Raw genomic sequence first — 23,073 nt, forward strand, 5'->3', positions numbered from 1 at the left:
CGAGACTACGCTCGCTTTTTTTACAGCCAAGCAGTATATATGGCTATTCGCCACGATATCGGGCTACAGGTGGCAGCACCGTCGCCGCGCTAGTGTAGATAGGCGGTTGTCGGCGCGTATACAAGCGCACACAACAGCGCTTCGTTGTGAGCGATTTGACCCAATTTCCGGCAAACAAAATGCGTTGACTGCAGCTTTCTGGTAATATGTGCGCTCTTCATCCCCGAATTAATGCACGAAGCGCGCCGAACGTTACTATTACTTGTGAGAGAAGCGTACCCTGCCAACGAGCGGGGTTGCTCGCCTTCGGCAACAGTCGGCGTTTTCGCAATGGATGACGTGTTCTTGTTTTATTTGTACGTGTTCAGCTTGTGTTCCCCTACTACGCACTGCTGTAGCACGACCGAATTAAGTATTTACTTCTTGTTCATCTGGATACCCCCCCCCCCCCAACAAAAAGAAAGCCCGTATTCCTGCACGATGAGTTCAAATAGCACTATGTGCACTGCGTGCTCATATTCATCCGCATTTTTTATACAATTCTACAATGTAGGACAGTTGATAGGTTTACTAAGGAAAGCTACGTGGCTGACAGCGATTTAGCGCTGCAGAAGCGTTTAACACGCACACGCTTGTTTTTATTCCAGTAACAGTACACAAAGGTAACTGTACAGCACGGAACTTTCTGCAATTAATTACTTGCACGAGAGTAATGGAACAAAGATCCGGTTATTTCACGGGACCGAAGTACGTTTTTTCAGGCGAATAATGTCCGCTGCCTTCCGTCATTCTATTACAACGCAACACAAACGCTCAAGATAATGTGAAGAAAAAAGAAAAGATGTGGCTTCGCGTGAAATTACTACGACATAAATGCAAAGTACGCCGTTTGGCTTAATTTTGACCATCGCGGCTCTTTAACGCGTACCTTAATCTAAGTACACGGGTGTTTTTGCATAAATTTCGCCACAAGTTAAACTTGCGCAAGGCAACTCAGTTTTGCGATTTCAATACATTCCATTTTCTGTTCTTTTTAGGGGACAATTTAAGTACCGAAATGTCAGACGTGACTTGAAAGAAATATTTCTGTGTAGTGGGACCAGGACCATACACAACTAAAGCTCGTCGCATAACCTATAAACGACAGTCCCGAAGTTATACACCTAATCACAGCTCGCAAGTGCATGAGAGCCTTTTTTTTTTACCACCTAGCCGCTAAAAGGCTATATTCACATGAGATTTAATACTTCTCATCTTTAGGACAACGCCAAGTGCACTTTGCAATGCGCTTGAACCACAGAGCGGCACCTACACTGATATGGCTTTCGTGGAAGGAGGGTACGACGACCACACACAGCACGCTCGACAAGTGCACTCACTGATCTTATTACAGTACATATACAGCCGATCAAGGCCAAATGCTTCTTTACATCGTGTTAGGCATACGTACGAGCGGTTAAAGTTGCACTGACGCAACGGAACCAACCACCTTTTGAGGACCTGCATGACGTACGCGCACATGCAAACACAATATGGCTAGCAGACGACGCATGGAGCAATCCACACTAGACGCGGTTCAGTCAGAAGCCGCCAGGTGGCGACTCCGCTCGATCTCGCGGCCAATAGGAGGTGGGAAAATGTGGTGGTCCGTGAGTGCGCAGGAACTGTAATGAAGAAGCAATGCTAGCATACGCTACCTCCATGGGTCTCCCAGCTTGCGCTAGTTTCTCTTCATGTTTTGCCAGCAAATATAGTTAAGGACGACACCCGCCGCAGCATGAATCGCAACCTGTAAAATGGTTTAGGTGTTCCTAATATCATTTAAGGCAACGTCACCAAACGCAAACTTTTAAGCACGCATCTCCTAAATGTGGTGATAGAAAACTCAAAAGCTACAACAGAAGACCCTTAAATAGATCCCAGCTCGTGATAAACACCGGGGCCGCACGTTTCAGCTTCGCTGTACGGAGTGCTTGGGCATCTTTTTTTTTTTTTTTTTAAGATGCCTGCGAACGTCCATGGCAGTGGAATTGCATCGCTTCACACGTAGTTACTACCACTAACAAGGCTATTTATTCAAGAAAGTCACAGTAAGAATCTCCAAGAAACCTTACGTTATTCCTTCGGAAAGTGTCTTGGTGATCAAAAAAATGTCTTTTAACGTCAATTCGTCTGCCGGTGACGCTCAGATTAACAGCTGTTCATTTTCGAGCCAGTTCTGACCCCTTTGCGAAGACCGCACGCTCGATATCTGTCTGTTGAAATAACGGCGTTGTAAAAAAAAATCTTTCGCTGCTCTACGCCCATAGGTGGCTAGGAAATGGGCACTTTTGGAAACACAATGTGTCGCAAGACCTATAGGAGGTATTTCTTCAGTCGGTTGTCAAGAACAGAGACTGCTTTATGAGGCGTTCTGTAAGAGTGCTCTCCTGTAGGGAAGACTGAATGAATAAATAAAAGAGTAAGCAAACAAACAATTAACATTACTATTGATGCGTGTTTGTTTATACACCGTACCTTCCGAAGAAGCTCGCCAGAAGTGGAGTACGAGAGCGCTTGTTTGCTTTTTTTTTCAGTAATCCACTCGGTGCAGCGCCTCTCTCCTTATTCCCCCTCTCTCTCTTTTTTTCTTTCTCCGAGGTACGAATACGCGCAGTTTGTTTGAATGGCACTGCCGAGCTACGTGGTGAGCAGGTCAAGCTAGGTGGTCGTTTGAGCAGGAATAAAAGCTACAAATAGCGCTAGAAAATGGACCGACCAGAACTATAGACATCGCGGTTGTAGCCTCCACGATCGAAGTCGACGCATTATGCGGAGGAACGCAATTATCCTCCCCGCTGGTCCCCGAACATTCTTCTGCGAGCAGTCAACACGGTGCGACGACTGTCATTACTGCGGCGGTGATGATGGCGCCGATGACACCGTTTGATACCGCGTGCAGTCGCCCAGGGGCCACGTCTTTTCACCGACAGGCCGCGCTGCTTTCGAACGTGCCGAAACGGCCGACACGGTCTCATTCGTTTATCTGGACACTGCCTCGATGACACGGTGGCGAGATCACCGAGATTCTAGCGTAATTGCCGCGGTTATACAGACGGCCATCACTGCGGCATCTGTATAGCTTGTAGCGACGCTTCCCTTGAAGGTGTATATCTCGTAATTCTGCTTGCCTTCTTTGCTTCGGCACTGTACAACTGTCTCTGGCTTTTTGCGGTCAGCATAGGACGGTTTGATTGCTTTCCGTTTGTTCTTTTAAGTTTATGTTTTGTAGGCAAGGCTGTGAAAGAACCGTGGACAGAGTGTTACATTGGATCGGTTATTACAGTGTCAAATGCTATCAGTTCGTCCAAGGTGTGGTACAAGAAGCGCGCAAGGAAAGATGCTCCATCCTGTCCCCATTTTTATTAGGTGTTATTGCTCCTCTTGTGGGATCTAACAGAATTATAACACTATACAGCGCATACAGTCTAGGCTAGCATGTTGTTGAAAGGGTGGCTATCATACAAGGACACATAAATGAACATAAATGAACATGTCGGCCCGAACGATGAATATGAACTTAAATGCTGCACACAATATCCACATCACTTAAGCGCATCACAATTCTCGATTTCATACTGTTTTATGTTTCTTTACAAAACATCAGATGACTTTCGTCAGTTTCAGGTACCGTATATATTTTTTCAACTGCTCGACTGCTGACCCGAAGGTAGCGGGATTGAATCCCGGCCGCGGCAGCCGTATTTCGATGGAGGCAAAATGCTGCAGGCCCGTGTACTTAAAAGGTGCACGTAAAAGAACCCCAGGTGGTCGACATTTCCGGAGCCCTCCACTACGGCGTCCCTCATAATCATATCGTCGTTTTGGGACGTAAAACACCAATAATTATTATATATTGTCAGCTGCATTGTCTTTGCATTACCACTGGAACATTATGTCAACGTTCTTGCTGTTTAGGGTAACTTTCTACAACCTCCCTTTTTCGTGAAATCACTGTCTCTGTTAGTCAATGTGGCTAGGCTGGGGGAGGGGAACTGACGAAACAATGCACACTTTCTGAAACGGTAGCATTTCAGTCGAATAATTGCCGTGCTACAATTACCAAGATGAACTTACTCTGCAGCCAGTCCTCACGTCGGTTGTACGATCGTTTGACAAAACAAACGACTGAATAGATGCCCTGCCCCTCCTGCAGAATCACCAGTGTTTCACAATAGTCGTTTAGTGCACACCTACAAAACACGACGAACTTACGCAGAACGTGCGTGGAAATAGTTTGACGATCGTTATAAAAGTGACCGTCGGCGAAGCCGTCATGGTCAAAAGGAGTGTTATTGAAAATCAACATCACTATCGCCATCATCGATCATCATCGATGATGATGATGATGATCAGGTATCCACACCGGATGGCCCTCGCCTTCGAGTCGTCTATAGGCGAATGCGTAAGGGACCCTGCGAGTTTTAAGTAGTCAATGTGCAACAGATCAGTTGAAGCAGACAGTCAGAAAAAAAATGAGGGAAAATTAAGAATGGTTGCACACACAGTTGAAGTAAGAGGAACAGACGATGTCAGCAAACGTTTCGGAAAAGTTAAACTCTTTCATTATTCCAATCAATCATCATAACACAAGAAGAGCCGCCGAAAAGGCGTATATTTTAATCTGTATCCCGGGCGTATAATAAGGTATAGTTTTACTGCATTGTAGCGGAAATCCAAATCGGAGTACGTTTGGCGTATGTTACGGTTGTTAGCAGCACGCGTCATCGGAATATTGTGTGTGCACTGCGGAGATGAAACAATCGCCCAATCACCACCGGAATGTGGTCGCTCGAGCAAAGAAATAATAAAATATGCTCCGCGCTTGCGCAGTTTGTGCGGGCCATCGGAGGTAGGGCATACAGTGAAAACGCATTTCCGCCCCTCCACCTTTGCTTAGCCTTTTCTTCCCCGCTTTAATATTAGAAAGTAAAAGAAAAATAAATGCAAATAAAACGAACGAAGCGTAAGACTTACGATCGTCGTGAAAGTTCCGCCTTCCAATCCTGTCGGTGGGCTTGTCCGGACATTAATTTAGAGCAGCTTAAGTTTGGGCAAAGAAAGTGCTTTCGCTTTATACGCCGACGAAAAATTACGACACACGCGTTACACAAGTAGCGAAAGCGCGCGCGTTGCGAAAGCTCGTTGGTCTAGCGCTTCTTCGGCGGTGTAACTGATCGACAGGCGAAGTTGTAAGCGCTTGGCACTTTTATAGAAACAAGCACCGCCGCAAATATGCATGCACTTAAAGACGTAAAATTTACTGTTTCGCCCCGAAGGCTCATCGCTTTTAGTGGTCCTTCGTGAGGTAGTCTTTATCTTGGCGTGATTTTTATAACAACGTAATCGCATCAGCAGCTTGTCGACACAGGAAACGATTATCGACAGGCGCATTCCTCCACGTGCGGTAATTACACAACCCGGCGGTGTTCACTGAAGCTTTTTACTTTCCATTTTCGGCGTAGTCGTAAAACGTAAAGTGTCACGAATAAATCATCTCGGTTCGATGTTTTCGGTTTCTGCTGGTTGCACAATTTGTGTCGCACATGCGCACACGGTAAGTTACGCCGTGTATCACGCGGAGATATAAAACAGTTTAGTGCCTCTTTACGCACGACATTCGACGGGCGATAAATCTGAAACATCGTGATTTAGTCACACCGGGAAAATAGGTACATTTTTCTCAAGCGGCCATGTCTCGTCCGCGCACAAATATGCAAATCAAGCGAAGTTAGATCTGTGACCATCTTAACATACGCGAGCATAAGGAAGCCTTAATAATTGTGATTACCATGATTGAGACTATATTAGCTTAACTAACGTTTCAAAATACGACGTTAGGTTAAGGATACGCTAATGTAAAAGCGGTTAACGACGGGGTCACGTTCATCAACTTCAACTAACAAGTAGACCACTTTTTATGGTAACACAACAACGGGAGCCTTTTAAACCAGCCAAGAAACCTTGACAAGTTTAAATAATAACTGACTCTGTTCATCATTATCGCAAATCAAGACCAAACTAAATTGGTGCTAACTGTAGCTTTGTCGCGTTTAAACAAACGCTTGATCACTTGGACGGACCCCGTCACGGCATGTGTCAAGGAGCGAGAACTTTCAAGAAGGACAATCATAACTAATCGAAGGCGTTGGCGGAAGAGTTTTTCCTGCAACCTAACCTTAAATGAAGAGCGTGATGGTGATATCCGAGCGGTATGCTCTGAAATAATGTCCATCGCTTCATCAAACGCACTGTCACGGCGTTTTTGTACTCGACACTTTTCGCATTAGCGAAGAATACGCATTCTGAGCTGCTCATTCGCGTGATGCGCATCAGTGGTATCGTTCTGACCAGCAGTGGCGGATGAACTACGACGAACGTGATTTCGAATTAGGTTATCAAATACTCCCGCCAGGCTTACTCACACAGTGGTTGAAGGAACGATATAAAATTAATGTAGCCGTCGTGCGTGCTTGCACAAGGCAAAAACGAGAAGCAGTGGCCGTGGCCTGCACGCTGCCCGGCAAAGAGACAAAGGAAGCACGCGAGTCTCTGTTGCGAAAAGACGCCTATTATTCACTGCTAGCTAGTCTCGCAACATTAACAAAAAACAGCCAGAGAAGGAACAGCGTCCCTCCTATAAGCCTAAGAGCTGTCCGACCCTCCCCTGCTCCGAGTAGAATATCATGGCCGACGTTTAGCGTTGCTTATAAGCACCAAGTGGAGCAGGTGCGTCGCCCCATCTCGAGGGGGGCAAGACAGCAGAAGCAGCAGCAGTCGACCAAGGGCGTAGCGTGTATCCGGTGGCCATGGCGGCGGCACGGCCTCCCCTCATTTCCACCACCTCAAAACTTCCTCACTTTTCCTGCTTTTGTTTTTGAACTACGGGGTGACTGCCTCAAGAAGCAGTTGGGGCCTCTTCCGCCCGGCAGGTAAAAGTGAGGCCCCATCTCTTCGCTGCCGCATGCAGACGGTGCTCGCACCTGCCGTGGCAAGGTGGTGCGCACAACGCAAATGGGGCACTGCATAAGGGAGGGCAGTCGAGGAGGTTGGGGGGGGGGGGGGGGAAGAAAAGAGAGGGGGTGTGCTGTAACTTTATTGCTATATTTGTAATAGGCAGCCTCGAAGCTAAACAGCGGAGCGTTTAAGACGGTCAGCGGTTGGAAGATGACATTCCGAAGTTCTTCGTGCGATAGGAAGAGAGCGTCCGCTGAGGTGTCAGAGAAGTGACGCCGCTTGGGAAGACTACGTTTTGGTATTGTGTGCCTGTACTGAACAGCTGCGAAGCATTCGGGTGGAGCTATATTTTTCTGATCTACTGTCTCTCGTGATCGTGCTCCTGCGCATGCCATATCGCCTCGCGTGGTCGTTGGATAGATTGAAGGAAGGGTATGAAGGTTCCTATACAACGTGTAGAAGTAAGATGAATGATTCGGGGTTTGGGGTCCGCACTATAATGCGGTCGTAGTCGTCACTTTTGTAAAACAGTTACAGTCGCAACTCTTGTGTATCTTTTATAGCCGCGATTTGCTTCCGACAGAGCCGTAAAAATATGACCTTTCAACTAAGAGATTCCCATGCGACGAATGGAGAATTAAGTGGTCAAGTTATCCCGTTAACGGAATCCGCAAAAATCTAAATGATATTTACACGTCGTCACGTGGTTCACTTCACGTACAAACTCCCAGCAGCCGCGAACGTATTCGTACTGTTTCTTACGATTGTGTTCCCATTAGCAAGCGTGCTCGTTGCATGACTTTATATTCAGTTACAACTTAAGAAAATAATATAAGCTCCACGCACAGTCATTACTGTTTTTCCCACAAAACTTGAGTAGATGATCCTGCCACAAAAGTTAGTTTACTCACCGAACAGTCGTAAGCGCTAAGTTCGCTTGTGTACTAAGTGCTCATAACTTGAGTCGGTATATCTGATACAGACGCCAGACTCAGTGTTGTGCAAAACTGCAGAAATACGCCTACAATTGACTATACAACAGGGAACGTACGTGGTTCACTACTAAATCATAATAGTTTAGAACAAGTTAGTGAACGATCTAGAGTACCGTTTGTACTCTACTATGGGAGAGCAGTATGCCGCCCCGGTACCGACAGTCTCCAAAAGCACAGCGATGGGCTCTATTGGTGTTTAGAAAAAAGATTGGCGCTTCAGAGTATTGTGTACTCTACTATGGGAGAGCTATAAGCCATATGTGCCTTGAATAGACTCGATGACCGGCCCTTTAATGAAGCAAAGACCTTAGGAGCCTGGTCGCGCAGCACATCAGCCCAGAAAGCCACACGAGCCCTCCTGCGGTACTTGAAAGCAACTTCATTGAGCGACCGCCTGTGAAACTCGGCACTGTCTGTGTGATGTAAAATGTATCTATCCTTCTCTCTCTCTCTATTTTACTCCCCTATTCCCCCTCCTCATGTCTAGGGTAGCAAACTGGACGCATAGTCTAGTTAACCTCCCTGTCTTTCCTACATTCCTTCTCTCTCTCTCTCTATAAGCCATAAGCCGTCCCTCTGCCCTAAAAGAAGTCGAACAGTGACATTTCGCATCATCGTTTCCGCGTTTAAAGGAGTACTGACACGATTTTGAGACATCAAAAATGGGACATTTTTCGTTTTCTTGGCAAGCAGTGTCAACGCTCTCCACACACCGGAGTCTGATAACACGTACAAAATATTTTACTTTGACTTTGAAGTTTTCGTCGCTGAGCATCTGCAAGCCAGCCCCACTGCAATGGACATTATCCCGACCAGTGAACACTGTTTACAGTTCCCGAGCTCTGCGTCCTGCATGCAGCCTAAATCACAGAAATCATTGGTCAGGGTCACTGGATGACAATTCACACATCATTGTTTATGTGCACCACGAGTAGATGTCACCACGATATTCTTGCCGCTAGTACGCCGCGAGTTTCTGTATCCCCGTGACGTCACACTGCTATGAAACGTCACAGACAAGCCGCCCCCTCGATATCGAAACCGAAAGTGCCGTTTTAAGGTAGCGGTAATTAAAATATATTCGAGGCATTCCCAGGCACCACAATACTCGTCTTCTCGACACCAAGTGGAAGCTCTCGAACGCCTTGCCAGCGAAAGTGAAGCCAGCTTTTGCCCACCAAAGAGCTCTGAAACATGCTCTTTTCAGGTGGTGCCAACTTAGAGATCAAATAGCCTTGATCTGTTAGTGTAAATACTACGTTAAGTACAAAATAAAGAATCGTTGTTGCCGACAAAAGTAACCCGTCGAGAGGAGTATGGACGATTAATGTCCAATAAAATTTGTCTTGACTTTGAGGCTTACTTACGAAAACTAGTAACACAAAGACACACTTGCAGCAGTATGTGACCCGTAAAAGTTGCCACATTAAAATTTCTCTGGCGTGTGTGGAAAACGCTCGCTTTCCTTCGCCAAACGCTAATGGTTTATCGTGCCCCTAGTAAGATGGCGGACGCAGCCGCCATGTTTTGGTGGGCACGGCTTCACTATCGCGCAATAATCGCCACTCCAGCAAATTTTTTAACCTCCTTGCTCGACACCAGTATTTTCATTTAGAGCAACAGCCTCGGATTTTTTAAAGTTCGTGTCAGTACTCCTTTAAGAGTTGCTTTAACCGTACCGATATACGTTTGTGTAGCTGGTTTCGGGCCAAAAACTTGAACGTCTGGACAAATTTTGTAAGAGGTTTAGAAGTCAGCATTCAGCCAAACCAAAAAGAATTTCGAAAGATAAGAATAACTTTTATTTTCCCATACGCCTATTGCGTACATTAGCAGAGTGCAGGGCAAGCGTACCGCGGTTCTGTTGGTGGAATGAATGAATAAATTTTATTTAAAACTGGTCCGGCAGTTTTCCTTCGGACGAGGTGATCCTATATTTCTTCTTTGGTTTTAACAGCTGAGATACTGACTGCAAGCTCGATTGCAACAAAGCAGCCGGTATCATCTGAAATCGGAACTGGCATTAGATCATAGGTGTGTGCTGGGTTTTCCTTTGGGGAGCGGGGGGGGGGGGGGATCCATTACAGTTTCTAAACACTTGAGGACAGTGGCATTGCCACTGTCCGCGGAACGTTTTCCATTGCGACTAGAACACACCGTTTTATTCTCGCATGTACTTCTCACGTGAGGAGCACATCAAGTCTACGGGCTGTCGCACCCCCCCCCCCCACCCCCCCATGCTTGATATACAATTAGTGTCAAACGTTTACAGACCACGAGTCACAAGAAAAAGCTTAATATTCCCACTGCTTCGCCAGGCAGCCTTGGATTTGGATTTCGGGCCTTTTCTAAAACTCGTTCACAACACTTACTGTGCAGTTCGAGTGAATGCAGTCATGAATTGCTGAGAAATTGAAAGTTTTGTAGCGTTAGCTACACTGGCCGAGCCGGAGTGGTTTCGCGTGCCCGTACAAGAGCCGTGCTGCGCATGCGCGAGGCGCATGCGCAGCTGGCACACCGGAACGCTGGAACTCTCTAACGCTATGAGCCCGTGAGTACGCTATGAGCGTCCCAGTGGCGTGTGCAGCGTCGACTGACCGAGTGCGTCCCCTGCTGCCACTGCATGAACTCGCAAACTGCGCCACAGGCGATAGCGTCCCTCTCCGTCGGGCAAGGTCTGTGACGTCACGGAGGTAGTGCGCAAGCCTTCTCTTGTCTAGGTGGTGTTGACCGGGCACGAGACGCTGCCATAGAGAAAGCCCGAACCATATAGAGCGTTTTTGCCGGCGTTTCCTGGCGTTGCGTCCCTCGGCGTCGTCGCATCAACGTCGTCAGAGAGGGCGGCAAACCATATGAAGAGCGTTAGCTCAGCGTCACACAGTGTGACCAGAGGGAATGAACCTGACACCTCGTAAAGCAGTGTACAGTTTCCGTCAATGGACCAACAAGATATAGTCCTGATTATAGCTTTCATGTCTCATTAGCAGTTCTGTGGTGCAGAAAACGAGTCACAGTGACACAACGCCACCAAAAAGTCTTTTTTTTTTTATTTGACTTGTAGCGCCAGCTATTGGCATTAAGAAGAAGCACAAACTTGTAATATATATGGCCTCTGAGCTTGAAGCTGCTGTACATCTTTGAGGCCACGTATTCGGCCAATACACTCATTCCTGCTAAGCCTACCGATGAACTTGAGTACGGCACTCGGAAAGACTTCAAAGATATCACGATCGCTTTGCTGTCGAAGCTTCTAGGGAACAAGCTAAGTCAAATACAAGCATCAGTTGAGAACTTAAGGGCCACACAGTGCACGGCGACGACTTATTAGATCCAAGGCGGGCGACAGCCATTTTGGCAGCAGCGACGACGCCGTTACGTAGCGGAAGTCGCTGCCAGCCGCACGCTGATTGGTTCTGCGTCCATCGAACTGCATCCGGCGTTGACGCTGCCGCCCGTGATGTCTGGACCGACCAGAGGTGGACGTTTCGGCCACCGTCACCGGTAGCGTCGACGTCGAGGGACGCCGGCTTACGAAACGCCGGGAAAACGCCGGCAAAAACGCTCTATATGGTTCGGACCACCGAGCCATCTTTGTGGTAATAAAGAAATGGCGTTGAGCAAAAAATAAATATGCATGTGTCACATGATGCGTACACCATGTGTATTTCATTGAAGCAGCAGTAAGCATGATAATCAAGCTAATCCTAGACAACCAGGAGAGCTAAGAATAATCAGACGAACCTAAGCTCACGCTACGTATATCCTGGCATAGCCGAGCTAAGCAACTACGACTTTTCTCAGGCCTATACACCAGAGCACGCCTGTCTCGCAACCAGGCTGCTGGCGAGCAGAACGGATACTCTCGCACCCAGACGCCGGGCTGACCGGGGCTGCCAAGGCGCGCGCGGGCTGCACCAAGTAAACAGGGCAAGCTGCAGTTCTGAGGCTTTAAAGTGCGAAAAAGTACCCGTTCACGCCGCTTCAGCGTATAAGAGCTCGTCTGGGCACTACTGCGTCGTCTTTGGATGCCAAAACAAGCTGCGCAACAAGAGGATATTAGCGTTGTCTGCGACGATTACGACGCGCCACGGAAATAGTGCCGGTGCGGCGTTTTCAGCTTCGCCGCGAGTGGATAACTGTGATTCAAGCAAAAAAACTAGGAACCGAGTGAAAATGCGCGAGTAAGTACCCTAACAGCGTGTATTCTGCAGTGTGATGCCCACCTATTTCATTTTGCGAACCTAATTTGCGTGACACGCAGCTGGGTTGAAGGCAGACGTGAGCTTTGTGTGGGGGTACACTTCATACCTTTGAGCGTTTCCTTTGAAGAAAATCTAGTGCAAGGTAGTACTTTCAAGCACAAGCAATCAGCATGCTTTGCCACTTTCAACGTAGTATTAAGCTTTAGTGCGTTTGATAGCATCCACGCCTTCGAGAATTCGTCTTCAAAAGTTAATAAATGGCATGGTGCTTCTCAACAGCTGGCCAGAATTTCGTGCTTTCATTTCAGTGTTTGATGTCCCCAAATTTATTTGGACACGAGGCATCCAGCTGCACATAATACATATATTGGCACGTAAGTAAACAGTACTCGCGCCAGTGTCCTTTACGTCGCAGGCGTAGCTAACCGGCTTAACTAAGAGTAGCACAGTTTCGCTTGTAAAGCATCATCGTTACAAGAATAAAATCGCGCAGGTAGCTTCCAAATGGGATCGCTGAACGATACTGCAGGTTATACTATCTGATAGCGCGCTTTTGTGAGCAAGACGCATTATTTTAAGAGCGCCTGTGAAACAAAAATTACGTTCCGCGAAACTACCCGTAAAGCGTACTCTAATTATTACGCGATGCATGCTGAAATGATCAGCTTTCAGAAAACTTTGTGCACAACTTGTAATATGGGGCAACAAAACATCGTTTCACTCTTTCGCGAGCTGCACTGCAATTACGTTTCACGCGTACTACAGCGAGAACGGTTTTTTTTTTTACAAATGTAACAGAGTACGTATCTGACGAGGTTGCTTCCGCAGCCCACTCAGCACGTACTGTATACATTGTGGACTTGCACGGGGAAGATGTTCTTGATGTTCCAATAAAATCAGCGAAAATGTCCAGGCTAGAAAAGACGCGAAAGACGCTCTCCGACGGGCTGAGTTTCGGAAGTTTCACGTTTGCTCTGTGTAGCGTCTGCTGGCGTGGCAGCCCGCGCGTGTTGTCTCGTTGCGTGTGCGATAGATGGCGCGACGCGCGATGCAAATATGGCGATGCGCATGGAATTCGCTGTGTTCTGGTCTATAGGAGTCTCTCAATTTCCGACATTGACTGTACATTGAGTAGTGTACTATATCACGTTATTTCACTTCCCCCTCATGCCAGTTCGTTTCCTTCTGCTCGCGCAGGAGCCAGTGTGGTCATGCGGGAGGCTTTCCGCAATGGCGGACCTCCTTCGGCGGCTTCCTGCTCCGAAGTCCGGGACCTCGGGAAGCAGCGGGCGGCACCGGTGGTGCCGCTGCAAGGGCTTGCCACCGTTTCTGGTCAGCAGTGAAGCACGGGGTCCACACTCTCGCGCCCTTGTTGTGACGTGGTGGACCTGCCGGAGGAAGTGGAAATGGCGGGCCCGGACCACGTGCCGACCCTGGCCGATAGGCTCTACCAGGCAGCCGTGGCGGGTCAGACGGAGACCGTGGTTGAACTGTGCCGCATCGGAGCAAGGATCGAAGCAGATCCGGTACGTAACGCTTAAGCACTACGCTAGAGATGCAGGAGAACGCGAGTGAGAAGAAAATAGGTAGAGTGCAAATTAAATTGCCTGCCCCGGACGTAACAAGTGACTTTCTTTCCTTTTTTGTCTTTTAGATGCGAAGTATCTTAAGGCGGAGCTCAATCCGGTGGTGGTGGTGGTGGTGGTTGTGTGCGGCGTGACCACCCTTACTACGCATGCGCATACCCTCCCCACACACCTCCTCTCCCCTCCCCTCACCATACCCCTGTCCTCTACCCCTCTCCCCTTTCCTCTCTCCACTCACCCTCACCATTCCCCTCTCCTCTCACCCTCTCCCCTTCCCCTCTCCCCTTCCCTCTCCCATACCTCTCTCCACTTCCCTTCTCCCCTCCCCCTTTCCACTCTTCCTCTGAAACGCGGGCTAGACCAACGGCTAGACATGCCGAAATTCTCTCCTGCGCAACGCCGCGATGAGCTCGAGCGCATGCGCGTCCCCTCCCCTTCTCTCTCCTCTCCTACGCTGCCCCCCTCTCGCCCGCCTGTCGACCGCGTTCTCCGCTCGCCCTGTGAGAATTAACGGCCACGCTAGGTGGAAGATACGACGCGCGTAGCGTCCTTCTTCGCGTTCCACGACGCGAGGTCGTAGTATGCCCAACGAACGCCAACGGAACGCGATCGTGCAAGTGCTCCGGCTTCGCATCGGCTCATGGTCCCCTTTAGCGGGAGATGGTGTAATTTTTTGAGAACGGTATCGCAACACTTTTACTGAGGAGCCTTTATTGAGGCGCAGGGCTATATCGACGAGCGCTCCTTGCTACGTCACTTCCTGGGAGGTAAGCCATGGAGATTGGCCACGGAAGAGATGTGAAGGTGTGTGTGTTGGGGGGGCGGGGGGGTGACTGAAGGCTGTGTGGCAATGGATAACACAATGATCTATATCTCCATATGTGTATGAACAATTTGCGCCACGGTTATGTATGTACTGGTATGTATCACGTTTCGCGATGAGAATCAGGACACGATGAGAATTTTACGATTAGGATAAAATTGAAGGGGAGCAGAAGCGGATGAAGCCTAGAATAGCAGGAGCGTGTTCATATGCCCATCTGAGTTCACGAACGCGCGCTTAGGTCATTCATATTATTTAATCTTTAATTGTGTTCGACATATACTGCACATTGTATATAAATGTTCATTTCGCGTCATCGCTTAACTTCAGAACGACACAATATAGAAAGCACACATTTCCAAAGTTTCAATTCGTAGCAAACATATCCGATGTTTTAACAACAAGAGCTTGATTTGGGCGAGTTGGTTCATGCTGGATATCGTGGGTACAGCGCAACATCAGTAGGAAGAAAAAACGACACACAGGAAAGAGCGCTTGACTGTCAACTAGACTATTTATACATTTCAACTGACTTTCAACTAGACTATTTGTACATTGCAAGGAATGCAAGTGCATTCCGGTATTCCATAAGACAAGGTTTCTGAAGAAAGCAAGAACGAAGCATGAAAGAGAAATTATAGAAGCATTTTTTATCAGGAAGGCCTCGGATCAGTGCATTAGTACACCTTCTCTTCACTTATTCGATATAGAATATTCTTTTCTTAGTTAGTGTAGTCATGCATAGTATCACACGTGTTATCGAGCATGCGCACGAAACCTGCACCATGTATAAAAGCGGCCGGAGCACCTTCAATAAAGTCTAGTTTAAAGTCAGCGCTCTTTCCTGTGTGTCGTTTTTTTTCCTACTGATGTTGCGCTGTACCCACGATATTCCGATGTTTTACAACTTACTGGCTTGACGGCATTTGTATTTTAACTTTGTTTGCGTTGATTTGAATATCATGGTCACACCATGAAAGTTATGTAGCAAAGAGTTCATTCTTCGTGAAGTGCCCTGGAAGCGGATGCCAAGTAAAAGCAGATCCTACGCCTTAGTGTAAGTCTTGTTAACGCTACGGGACAGAACGCAGAAAGCGCGTGTCCATGAATCGTACGCAATAAATAAACGATATTTCCGGCTCATCAGTCCGTTCTTGAACTCGCAGTTTCGTTTATTAACTGGCTTCGATCTCAGTCACCATGCCAGTTCAATTATATTCTCGCAACACGTAAGTTCCATTAAGTATGCAACGCTTGGTCGATGGTATATGTAACTGTGGCGACGTTTCAAGTTCCAGACCTATTTCACATCTTGGACTTAGCACGGCGAGATTAGGAGCGAACTTGCGATCGCACTGTCGCCATTCCTTCGCGCGTCTTCGTGCCAACTGCGCTGCAGCGCGCATGCGGCTTGGTGTAAATAACGGCCGACGACACCCGCAGCCACAAAGAGGGAACGTGACCCATTTGCAACAATGCTCGCGAGACAAGGCCTTTCACGCATGCGGACCCTGGCGCGCTCATCAACGTCGTCTTACATCGTGTTCCCCGTGCGCTGAAGTGGGTTCTGCGATTGTGTGGTGCGGCTCCTTGGTCGAGCACCTCTCGACCTGGGTGCGCCGCTATAAATAACGGTTGGGGCGTGCACTTCTTGTGGACCTCCGTATGTGTCGGAGTTACGCACACAAGCGCTGTACGCGTGCGCCTGTTTGGACCGTCAGGTGAAGCCGGCCACATGCGGTCGGTACACGTCCTGTGTAAGCGCTGGGACAGCGTTTTGTGCTGGGGCGTAGCTGTTCGCCGTCAACGGGGTTTCGTTGTTCGTGCGCACTTGCACGCGCAATATGTGCTCCGATAGGACGCGATAGACGCTTTTCACGTTATTTTGCACCACGCGTCAGCTATATAGCTGTACTATAACACCGCTGCCAAATTACAAGGTGGTTAATTTATAAGACCTTGGAAGCTGGGCTGCGCTAAACAACCACGTTTAAAAATTGTCAGTCAATTTTCCTATAGCCCGCTGAGCTACTTTTCTTCGTAGTCTTCTAATTTGTATACATTGTGCATTTATTGTGGTGAAAGAAAAACTGAGTAATGTCCGTGTTCCCAGCCGCAGCAGATTAAATGGTGGTTAGTCATAGCAGTGCCGTGGTAACGGGTTATCAAATGCTAGTGCGACTGACCTAAATGCTCATTAATAATAAATAATAATAACAACAATATTTCTTTTCCGTTAACAAGTCCGTGCCAGGTTGTAAACTCGACTTGCTGCGCAACCAGCAGGAAAGATGGAGGGAGACAGGAAAAAGCGCAGATCTTTTTTTTTTTTTGCGCTCTTTCCTGTCTCCCTCCTTCGTTCCTGCTGGTTGCGCAGCAAGTCCAGTTTACAAATATGAACCAACTAGTCTGCAAAGAAGTATTGCTGCCGTACCAGGTTTCGAGGGAAAATGATGAAGGAAGGTTACGAGACACAAGCTTAAGAAATTTACTACTATACTGCTGCTGCTACTACTACGATTATAATACATCTAGTACAACCACAAGCAACTAACTTTTTTCCATGGCGACCGCGCTTCACTGCCTTCTGGTGCTTAGTACAGGACGCCTATATTCCTGTACGTCGCTTATATTGTACTCGTCTATGGTGACGGTACTGATGATAACCGTCGTAGCTGCTTCGTCCTCACTATTCATGCTTTTGTTGGGTACTGGGTTCCACAGATGGCTAGCGACAACTAGATAAGCCGTCCGTCCATTGTGGTTGATGGCGATGCTGCGTCGCACCAGGCTGCAGGGTTTAGCCTGGCCTGCCTGGCCGCCAATTGTTCCGCTTGAGAACGCCTGACGTTGCTAATATGCGACTGCACAAATCAAGGATGAAATCACTGCAAGGACACCGGCAAATGCTGAACTCTTTCCAACGCCGATTGTACTGAACTCTCGCCAGAAAAAAAATCCAGTCATGCGTACTTCGCGCAGACCCCAAATAGGAGCTCTGAGAGCCGCACGCAGTTTATTAAGCCAGAAACGCTGTTAAGACCAACGTTACTAGAACAAACTCAGTTTAAAAGCTCCGCCGGAGAGGCGGTCCGCGTGGCGGTCGTGAGAACTAGTGGCGCTGCAGTCACGGATTCTGGACCAGTTAAATTCAGCAATTATTCGTTTCACGTAGGTTTGATGCAGCACTTCAAAAGATTAAGTGAATAGCTCGAGAAAAACAAGTGCTAAAATTATCACTGTGGTTTTACAAATAGCGCAAGCTAACGAGAATTTCGCGTACGTCTAGGTAGATGTGGCATATAATAAACACTCGGTCATGCTTCCAATTTTATGTCGCAAATGGTCGGAATGAATCATGCTGTTTTGATAGACCTGTAACGTTCATATTCACACACATCGCCTCGTTCACACAGTCACTCGCGCATATTTTACCGTTTGTTCCGTTTTGTCCTTTCGATTTTTAGTCAACCTTTTGACCAGTGAGAGAGAAGCGATATATATCCTGTTCGTTATCGCCGGCTTCTGACGTCTCATGCGCGGCAGCCACTTGAGACGGCGACGGACGACGGTGACAGACTTTCGAGAAGAAGGCTTTCCGTGCTCTTGTCGGTTCGTCCAGTGGGGAGCGATCTAGCTTAAAAGCCCCTTGATCTAGGAAAGTAACGAACTCTCCTCCGCGCGCGAGTTTCCTCCTCGATTCTCCTCGCACGCCGCCGGCGCGCGCTGCGCACGGCAACCATTTTTCGCCGGCGCTCCCGCGGGCGCGCCGTAGAAATCAACGGAGGCGCGTAATGTCAGGCCACTTTCGCGCACCGGTGCTGTAGAAAAACTTTGAAAAATGGTGATAAGAAGATCGAGAACACTGAAATGAACGTTCAATAAAATAATAGTTTCTTTCGAAAGCCGTGTAAATGGGCCATGCTAATTTAAAAAGAGCTTTATGCAGCGTTACATCATGCAGACGTTTTTTTTCTGCCACATGATAACATGCTTTACACTTACATCTGAAATAACTTAGCTTGCGTGATGTCCGCCTGTGTCTGGATTTTTTGTCTCTTTCCTGTGCGCGCATATGCAGCTCAGGTACTTACAGCGTCGCATCTTGAAATGACATCGTGGATAATACATTGTCCATCCATGTGTTATGTGACGTGAAATTAGACTTGCGCGGTGGTCTCCAACTGAACAAGACGCTTGCGCAGTGTCAGCACGATCAAGCGGCGCCAACAGCAACTCATCTACCGCAGTACCAGAAGCGCCGGAGAAAGATTTTTCAGAATAGTATTTTGGCGTTCGTGTCAAAGAAACTAGCACTCGGTTTAGCTGTGAGCGGAGACATTCCGCACGAATGTTAAAACACATCGGTGCGATGATTTTAGCTCGTGTTACATGAACAGAAAGAAGCTCTCCGAAAAACAGCAGAAGGGTGATTTTAAAGCATTTGCTATCAGAGCGACAATTTTCGGCCTCTGCCTCGAAGCCGATATCGACAGCAAGCGAGCGCGATCACTAGAACACCCCCTGCACGTCGTCTCCGCGAGAAAACCAAATTATGATCGTCTCCCGGTTATGCGTGCGTGGCATCCAAATTCAAAAGCAAACTAACAACTGAAAAAAAAAGCAGTGTTAGCTAGCTGGCGCTGCTCATGTATACAATACCGTGGGCCTACATTCTCTCATTTCATTCTGTTATTCATTCATTCTTTCAGGGCCTGCATTCGTTGCATTTGTGCGGCTGAAGCGCATATCAAAGTAAGCTGGAAGAATAACGCCTTTACAAGCCGCTGTTCCAATTTTCAGTAAAACAGACAACGTATCCTGCAAGAACGTTAAAGCGCGGAAAAAGAAACGAGCGCGCGAGTAGAGGCCACACGGATAAGCTCTGAATTGTACCTGAGGTTTATTTGGGAAAACACGCATATTAGTAATGTCACAAATGCAAATCCGAGCAAGGAAAATAGGAAAGCAGAAACACGGCTCGGAAAAAAAAACTGAACACTAAAGTGAGTCGTCATGTAGAAGACGACAAAGCAATACCGGTGTTACAGGGGCCCTTTTGATCGCGATCTGCTCATCGATATCTGGCTCCCAGATTGCAATTTGACTGACGTTTGCGCCAAACTTGATCCGGATAAGTTTGGACCGAATAGCAGCGATGATTGTTGATCGCGATCAAGAAATCCGATCCGGACTGATTCTGATCGCGATCAAAACTACCCGTGTGACACCGGTATAAGAGATAATCTCGTTTTTTATTAGTGAACGGAAGACGTGATAATGCAGGCGTGACCAAGACGAGCCATTTCGGTCGCCTGCTGCTAGATAACGGCTTACTTTCGCTATCAGAATGTTATTGTTGTGCGTTGTGCTTGTGTGTTTCTTTTGTTCTTGTGACTGATCGCATTTGTGTCACAATTTCTGTGCGTGAATCCCCCCCCCCCCCCCAAAAAAAAACCTCATTTGGAAACCAGCGCCAGTAAGTGTCATCTCTATTCGTCCATTCGTTTGTGTTTTTACACCAAACATTCACAATAAACGGAATCTAACAATCACAACAAACGCGATCGAGAAGCTGTATCATCGCCCGTAATCGTTCACAGCGGAAAGCACATCCTATAGCTGTGCACTTTAGACTGAATGAGAGTTGCCGCCGTGAGAGGTGATGGACTCAGCTGAATATTCAGCATATTGAGGACAACCCCATTTTTAAGCAACGCGCAAATAGCCTACGAAAAAAAGACGTTGATGAGCAGGCCGGAAACGATATTTAAAATGTAGCATTCGGCGATGCTTTGATACGAGCAATAGGACAGGCGCCTTACCTCGCAAAGAACGCTGTTTTGTCGGAACAAAGTTTCTTTGGTCGATGTTTTGCAGCCACTGCTTCTTGCGCCAGCCATCACGCTTACCATGGGGAATGGTAAAAAGTGCATAATCGTTTGCACTCTCATTGTGGCAGTTATAGGCGCAACAGCACGGCATAGCGCCCACAGAAAGCACAGAAAACACAGCGCGCGCAACGTTTGCTACGCAGAGCCCCGGCGTAAAATGGCGCGAGCGAAAAAGAAAAATACCAGCAAAACGCAAGATCCACACGTCTCCAAGGGCAACGGCGAAGGAGACCAATCGTCGGCGCGGAAAAGCGGCGGAGAACGGGAGGTCGCGAAAGGGGCGAGGAGGGAGAGAGGAGGACGAGCGCGCGGCGGCGAGTACACTGAATGGCGGTACTTTCCCAAGATCAAGGGACTTTAGTCTAGCTCCCGCGGCTGGCGCTTGTTGTGATCGGCGCCGGCGACGTACAAGCGCACGTGGGTTACAGCGACGTCTGCGCTTTGTTCGCTCGTCATTTTTGCGACTGTTCTTGACCAGGCTTAGCGTCTTGTACGAAGACACGTGCATGATGTACGAAGCGTAACGAGGACGAAGAGAGTCACGGTGCGGTATGCCGACTTGCTTAGCGCCGGGCTGCAAGAGCGCTACCGCAACGACGACTCCGCTTCACGACACTTCTTCGGACCTCCAAAAGACCCTACGCCATTCAAATGGTGGGAACATAATAATAATAATAATAATAATAATAATAATAATAATAATAATAATAATAATAATAATAATAATAATAATAATAATAGTAGTAGTAGTAGTAATAATAATAATAATATTATTATTATTATTATCTGGGGTTTAACGTCCCAAAACCACGATATGATTATGAGAGACGCTATAGTGAAGGGCTCCGGAAATTTCGACCACCGGGGGTTCTTTAACGTGCACCTAAATCTAAGTACACGGGCCTCAAACAATTTTGCCTCCATCGGAAATGCGGCCGCTGCGGCCGGGATTCGATCCCGCGACCTTCGGAAAAGGTGGGAACAAGTTTTGCATCGCAAAGGTAGAAAGCTTACTGCGAAATGCAAGGTCTGTGACGTTCATTTTGGGAGTGGCGACATTGTAAAGCACTATCGTCATGTTGCGAGACAAGACGTTTTGATTACACGTGGAAAGTGGGAACTCGCGCCCGGTGCCGTGCCGCGCTTGTTCCCAGCACTTCCACCCAACATTTCGAAGCCAAAATGTTCGGTACCAAGGCGCAACCCCCCCCCCCCGCCCCCCCCCCCCCCCCAAAAAAAAAAAAAAAGAACGCACGGCGTCCCGCGAAAGCCCAGTGCCCAGTTTGGAGGAGCCGCCAGAAATAGAACAGCAAAACGAAAGGCAGGCGATTTCCTACGCTACCGAGACTGCATCACACTGTTGCATCACACTGACATTCGATAAGTTGTCAACTGTCGCGTTGCCTTCAAAGCAGTGGATTTTCGAGAGATTTTACGACGAGGTATCGAACAAGATGTGCGGAATATTTTACACTCGCCAGCTCGTGAACGGAGACTTGCTTGTGCAAAAGACAATTGTAGTTGACGAGCAGTTAACTGCGTAGTGAACGGCTACAGCACGCAACGGCAACGCAAACGGCTCTCGTACAGTGTAAGAAGTGCTGCGGGCACGGAACATCTGCTCGGTGAAGTTGAAAAAACTGAAGCTGTGCGAAGGAGTCAATACTGACGAATATTCTAGCGACAGAGTACGTGCGAAGAACTACTCAGTGCTCACATCACGGCCGATCTGTCCGAATTGTTTAAGGCACCGTAGACAGATGTGACTGCAGAGATCAGCGAAGGCAGCCGTTGAGAAGCTCAAGATGAAGAACCTTAGATGAATGTACACAGCAGTTCGCGAGAAGCAGAAGAAAGAAATCGTGGAACTGAAAGGATAGATAGAAACGACCTCGGAGGAGTGCCTGAAAAAGCAGCTGGACTGTCTTTCACCGCTTCAAAAGCTTGCGGTTCCAACTGCATTCCGCAAGATCAAGGCCAAGGCACCACATGGAATGCGATACAACGCAGAATGGTTGCTTAACTGCCTGCTTGTACGAATCGCCAGTCCGCGAGCCTACAAGCTGCTGATGAGCCGGCTCATGAGCCGGCACAATGAGCCGGCTGACGCAAATACTGAAGGGCATTCCATGTAAATACGGATTTCAAGTCATGTGCTTGGAAGCCATACAACGGCAAATGAGCAAGCAGCCTCCAAATACAGCGCTGGGGACGCTTGTTGTTGATGAAGTCAAGCTCAGGCATTCTTACGAGTTCAACAAATATACCTAATGCAATCGCACACTGAGATTTCATTTACAGAGTTCTCGTAAAAGTTTCCGATTTTGGGTCAGTATCCCTTTAACCGTCGCGAAAACGTGTCTTGTAAACATTGCAAAGCATTGGTGATGTTTTTCGAGAAAGTTTTTTTTAGTAAATTGTAGAAAACATGAGAACTGTTCTAGAACGTTCTTGTATCTCGAGTAAGCACCCTTCTTCGTACACTATCAGCGGCGTAGGCAGAAATTTTTTTCGGGCGGAGGGGGGGGGGGGGGGGGCATGCCCTTGATCTGACGTGGGTCCGGGCAGTTAAGTGGT

The 23,073-nt window shown here is 47.8% G+C and overlaps 1 protein-coding gene across 3 annotated transcripts in view; it reads left to right on the forward strand.

The window, feature by feature from the left end:
- Window positions 1-23,073, forward strand: part of LOC119396120 (ankyrin repeat domain-containing protein 6-like) — a 186,995-nt gene that overhangs the window by 96,582 nt on the left and 67,340 nt on the right. The window contains exon 2 of one of the 3 annotated variants that reach the window (XM_037663212.2): window positions 13,391-13,719. The exons of the other annotated variants lie outside the window; for them this stretch is intronic. Within the exon in view, the coding sequence (XP_037519140.1) occupies window positions 13,600-13,719 (120 nt within the window). The 5' untranslated portion in view covers window positions 13,391-13,599. The remainder of the gene's footprint in view (window positions 1-13,390; window positions 13,720-23,073) is intronic. 3 annotated transcript variants of the gene reach the window in all.

The sequence above is a fragment of the Rhipicephalus sanguineus genome, chromosome 6 (genome assembly GCF_013339695.2).
Source record: "Rhipicephalus sanguineus isolate Rsan-2018 chromosome 6, BIME_Rsan_1.4, whole genome shotgun sequence".
Taxonomy (NCBI): domain Eukaryota; kingdom Metazoa; phylum Arthropoda; class Arachnida; order Ixodida; family Ixodidae; genus Rhipicephalus; species Rhipicephalus sanguineus.